At 43.5% G+C, this 4,990-nt stretch overlaps 1 protein-coding gene across 1 annotated transcript in view; it reads right to left on the minus strand.

Annotated features, from left to right (window-relative positions):
- Positions 1-4,077, minus strand: part of LOC113634795 (pyroglutamylated RF-amide peptide receptor-like) — a 14,057-nt gene extending 9,980 nt beyond the window's left edge. The window contains exons 1-3 of the mRNA XM_047817655.1: positions 3,978-4,077; positions 1,155-1,520; positions 229-387 (exon numbers count right to left, since the gene is read on the minus strand). Of these exons, the coding sequence (XP_047673611.1) occupies positions 229-387; positions 1,155-1,512 (517 nt within the window). The 5' untranslated portion in view covers positions 1,513-1,520; positions 3,978-4,077. The remainder of the gene's footprint in view (positions 1-228; positions 388-1,154; positions 1,521-3,977) is intronic.
- Positions 4,078-4,990: the final 913 nt, after the last annotated feature.

A 4,990-nucleotide genomic window follows, 5' to 3' on the forward strand; every position in this document is an offset into this window, starting at 1 on the left:
CTGGATCAATACTCAACAACAACACACACGTGAGCCTTCAGCATTGCCTTATTACACCCTGGTGTGTTGATACTGCCATGCAATCATGGACACTCTGTTGTGGAGCTCAGGGACCGATATAGATTCAGACGATTCGCTCGGCGAAGCGTTGTGTCGCCATCGTTGTTGCCATCTATCAGTGCTGCACCTGTACAACAGAGCGGCGATGAACAGTTTCCAGAGACTCACCCAGCATTCTGTAGGCTCGCTGGGGCGTGTACTGTCTCTTCATTTTCAGGGGATGGACGATGCCCTGGTATCTCTCCACTGCAATACATGTCATAGTGAGAATCCCCGTCACGATCGCTGTGGTCTGGACAAATGGGACTGTCTTACACACCAACACACCTGTGGACAGAGACAGCATCACACACCAACACACCTGTGGACAGAGACAGCATCACACACCAACACACCTGTGGACAGAGACAGCATCAAACACCAACACACCTGTGGACAGAGACAGCATCAAACACCAACACACCTGTGGACAGAGACAGCATCACACACCAACACACCTGTGGACAGAGACAGCATCACACACCAACACACCTGTGGACAGAGACAGCATCACACACCAACACACCTGTGGACAGAGACAGCATCACACACCAACACACCTGTGGACAGAGACAGCATCACACACCAACACACCTGTGGACAGAGACAGCATCACACACCAACACACCTGTGGACAGAGACAGCATCACACACCAACACAGGTTTTATTTGCTTGTGTTTTAGCCCCTTTTACAGTCCATAAGCTTTTAAAAAAATATATTTTTAATTTCAATGTAAATTGCTTTTATAAATGGCTGCTTTTCTTAAGCTGACAGTCCAGACAGTGTGAAGTGGTTTTAAAGAGCTGCAGTGAGCAAACAAACAAAATGGACGTATAAGAGTCGGCTCTGAGCGTTTAATCTCCAGCACAAACGTACAGTGATGGAGTCACACTGAGCTCTGATGGAGAAAGGGCAGTGTAATTACAGCACTGACTCACTGAATGAGAGCAACAATGGAGTGGAAGGATAGAATCAATTCTCTGCTTATTTTACACTTTAATATTGCTTTCTTCAGTGTTTCGGTGAAAAGCCTGACGCTGCCGAGATGCTCACCTCCGAGCCACTGAGCTGAGATGTTCTGCAGGAGTGTGAAGGGGACGCAGAAGAAGGTGATGAGCAGGTCACTGATAGCCAGAGAGCAGATGAAGATGCTGGTGGCGCTCTGACTCGAGCCCTTCCTCACCACCACACACACCACCAGACTGTTTCCCACCAGCGCCAGCAGGAAGATCAGTGTGTACATGATCACAAAGGTGGCCTTGGCTCCGGCCGGCAGCTCGGGGACGTACACCAGCGGCCGGATGTTGTAGGTGTGGATGAACTCCTGACGAGACAGGTTGTAGTAGCGCAACAGCTCCTGTAGCACCTCAGGTGTGATCTTCATCGTTGCCACGTCTGTAGATGCCGTCATCCTTCTTCCTTTAAATGACATTAGAAATGCTGTTCTGTTCCCTGTGCTTACACACACACACCCATAATACTGTTCTGTTCCCTGTGCTTACACACACACACCCATAATACTGTTCTGTTCCTTGTGCTTACACACACCCATAATACTGTTCTGTTCCCTGTGCTTACACACACACACCCATAATACTGTTCTGTTCCCTGTGCTTACACACACACACCCATAATACTGTTCTGTTCCCTGTGCTTACACACACACACCCATAATACTGTTCTGTTCCCTGTGCTTACACACACACACCCATAATACTGTTCTGTTCCCTGTGCTTACACACACACACCCATAATACTGTTCTGTTCCCTGTGCTTACACAACCCATAATACTGTTCTGTTCCCTGTGCTTACACACACACACCCATAATACTGTTCTGTTCCCTGTGCTTACACACACACACCCATAATACTGTTCTGTTCCCTGTGCTTACACACACCCATAATACTGTTCTGTTCCCTGTGCTTACACACACACACCCATAATACTGTTCTGTTCCCTGTGCTTACACACACACACCCATAATACTGTTCTGTTCTCTGTGCTTACACACACCCATAATACTGTTCTGTTCCCTGTGCTTACACACACACACCCATAATACTGTTCTGTTCCCTGTGCTTACACACACACACCCATAATACTGTTCTGTTCCCTGTGCTTACACACACCCATAATACTGTTCTGTTCCCTGTGCTTACACACACACACCCATAATACTGTTCTGTTCCCTGTGCTTACACACACACACCCATAATACTGTTCTGTTCCCTGTGCTTACACACACACACCCATAATACTGTTCTGTTCCCTGTGCTTACACACACCCATAATACTGTTCTGTTCCCTGTGCTTACACACACACCCATAATACTGTTCTGTTCCCTGTGCTTACACACACCCATAATACTGTTCTGTTCCCTGTGCTTACACACACACACCCATAATACTGTTCTGTTCCCTGTGCTTACACACACACACCCATAATACTGTTCTGTTCCCTGTGCTTACACACACCCATAATACTGTTCTGTTCCCTGTGCTTACACACACACACCCATAATACTGTTCTGTTCCCTGTGCTTACACATACCCATAATACTGTTCTGTTCCCTGTGCTTACACACACCCATAATACTGTTCTGTTCCCTGTGCTTACACACACACACCCATAATACTGTTCTGTTCCCTGTGCTTACACACACACACCCATAATACTGTTCTGTTCCCTGTGCTTACACACACCCATAATACTGTTCTGTTCCCTGTGCTTACACACACACACCCATAATACTGTTCTGTTCCCTGTGCTTACACATACCCATAATACTGTTCTGTTCCCTGTGCTTACACACACCCATAATACTGTTCTGTTCCCTGTGCTTACACACACACACCCATAATACTGTTCTGTTCCCTGTGCTTACACATACCCATAATACTGTTCTGTTCCCTGTGCTTACACACACCCATAATACTGTTCTGTTCCCTGTGCTTACACATACCCATAATACTGTTCTGTTCCCTGTGCTTACACACACACACCCATAATACTGTTCTGTTCCCTGTGCTTACACACACACCCATAATACTGTTCTGTTCCCTGTGCTTACACACACACCCATAATACTGTTCTGTTCCCTGTGCTTACACACACACACCCATAATACTGTTCTGTTCCCTGTGCTTACACACACACACCCATAATACTGTTCTGTTCCCTGTGCTTACACATACCCATAATACTGTTCTGTTCCCTGTGCTTACACACACCCATAATACTGTTCTGTTCCCTGTGCTTACACACACCCATAATACTGTTCTGTTCCTTGTGCTTACACACACACACACCCATAATACTGTTCTGTTCCCTGTGCTTACACACACCCATAATACTGTTCTGTTCCCTGTGCTTACACACACCCATAATACTGTTCTGTTCCCTGTGCTTACACATACCCATAATACTGTGCTGTGACCGTTTACTGTATCATAAGCTGTATGAGTTCTGCAATACAGCTACATAAGAAGGTTAGTGGTTTTTGAAATGCTGAACTTTACTTAAAGTTAGTTTCTGAATGATTAAAAAATGATCATATTTTCATGAGTGTATAAACAGAACTGCTGGAGGAACAATGCTTAAAATCCATGACTACATCAGTAGTGGCTGTGAATCTGGAGCATGTTGATGATGCACCGCACATCATCTACTGGTACAGCAGACACAAGAGGATATATTAAAGTGTATGTATGTGTGAAGAGTATATAAAGGTGTATATAATAAAGTAAATCATATATTTTACATTGTAGTATATAATAGAACATGGAAAACTCAGCACATTTTATCCACCAAGCTTCAGAATCATTGTTCATGTTATTATTACAGATAAAGGATGCAGACAGAAGCAGCTCTTACCTTCCAGAGGGGAAACCTGAAGAATCCGAGTTCTGTTCAATTCATACTACAGTGTGTGGGAAATAAAGTGGTGTGGGTTCTGTCTGTACATGAAGTAAACACACACACACACACACTCTCTCTCTCTCTCTCTCTCTCTCTCTCTCTCTCTCTCTCTCTCTCTCTCTCTCTCATCATCTCATCTTTTCTCCGCTCTTTCACGCGGAATTCTGCGCGCTCCCGACGTACTTCTGTCTTTGTCAGTCACCCGCGCGCCCTGCGTGTGCGCGCTCTTCATCTTCATCATCTTCGTCTTCTTCTTAAGTAAAGTGAAAAAGCGGTTTTACTTGTGATAAAGCAAACAGGAGGAGAGGAGAGAATGAAAGCAGGTGAGATGAAAGAGAGATTATATGATAGATAGATAGATAGATAGATAGATAGATAGATAGATACATAGATACATAGATACATAGATAGATAGATAGATAGATAGATAGATAGATAGATAAATAAATAAATAAATAAATAAATAAATAAATAAATAAAAGTGAGCAGGTAGCAAAATGTATTAGTGAAATTTACCTGCTACATTCCTCTAATCTCAGATCCCAGTGACTTCTTCCTGCTTACACTTTTAAATTACATGATTACATTTGCTTTTTTTTTATTTAAAAATACAGAGTCGCCCTCATCTCAGTGAAGGTCCAAAAGCTTCATGACACAGAAGACAATCAGAGCTGGTAGAATTTCTGGATGCCTCGGCATGGGTAGAGAGAGAGAGCAGTGCTTTTACATGGATCTTTACAACATTAAGTGTTTACAGTATTTAACAGTCCAGAGTGACGTACAGAAGAGCTCTAAGTCTCCATCAATAAACTCATTCTGATTCACTGATGGATCAAAAGTACTTTCTGTCTAAATATTCTGTTGGGAGGTTATAAACACAGTGAGTGGGATTATAAATCATTATAAACACAGTGAGTGGGATTATAAATCATTATAAACACAGTGAGTGGGATTATAAATCATTATAA

Source organism: Tachysurus fulvidraco, chromosome 8 (assembly GCF_022655615.1).
Source record: "Tachysurus fulvidraco isolate hzauxx_2018 chromosome 8, HZAU_PFXX_2.0, whole genome shotgun sequence".
NCBI lineage: Eukaryota > Metazoa > Chordata > Actinopteri > Siluriformes > Bagridae > Tachysurus > Tachysurus fulvidraco.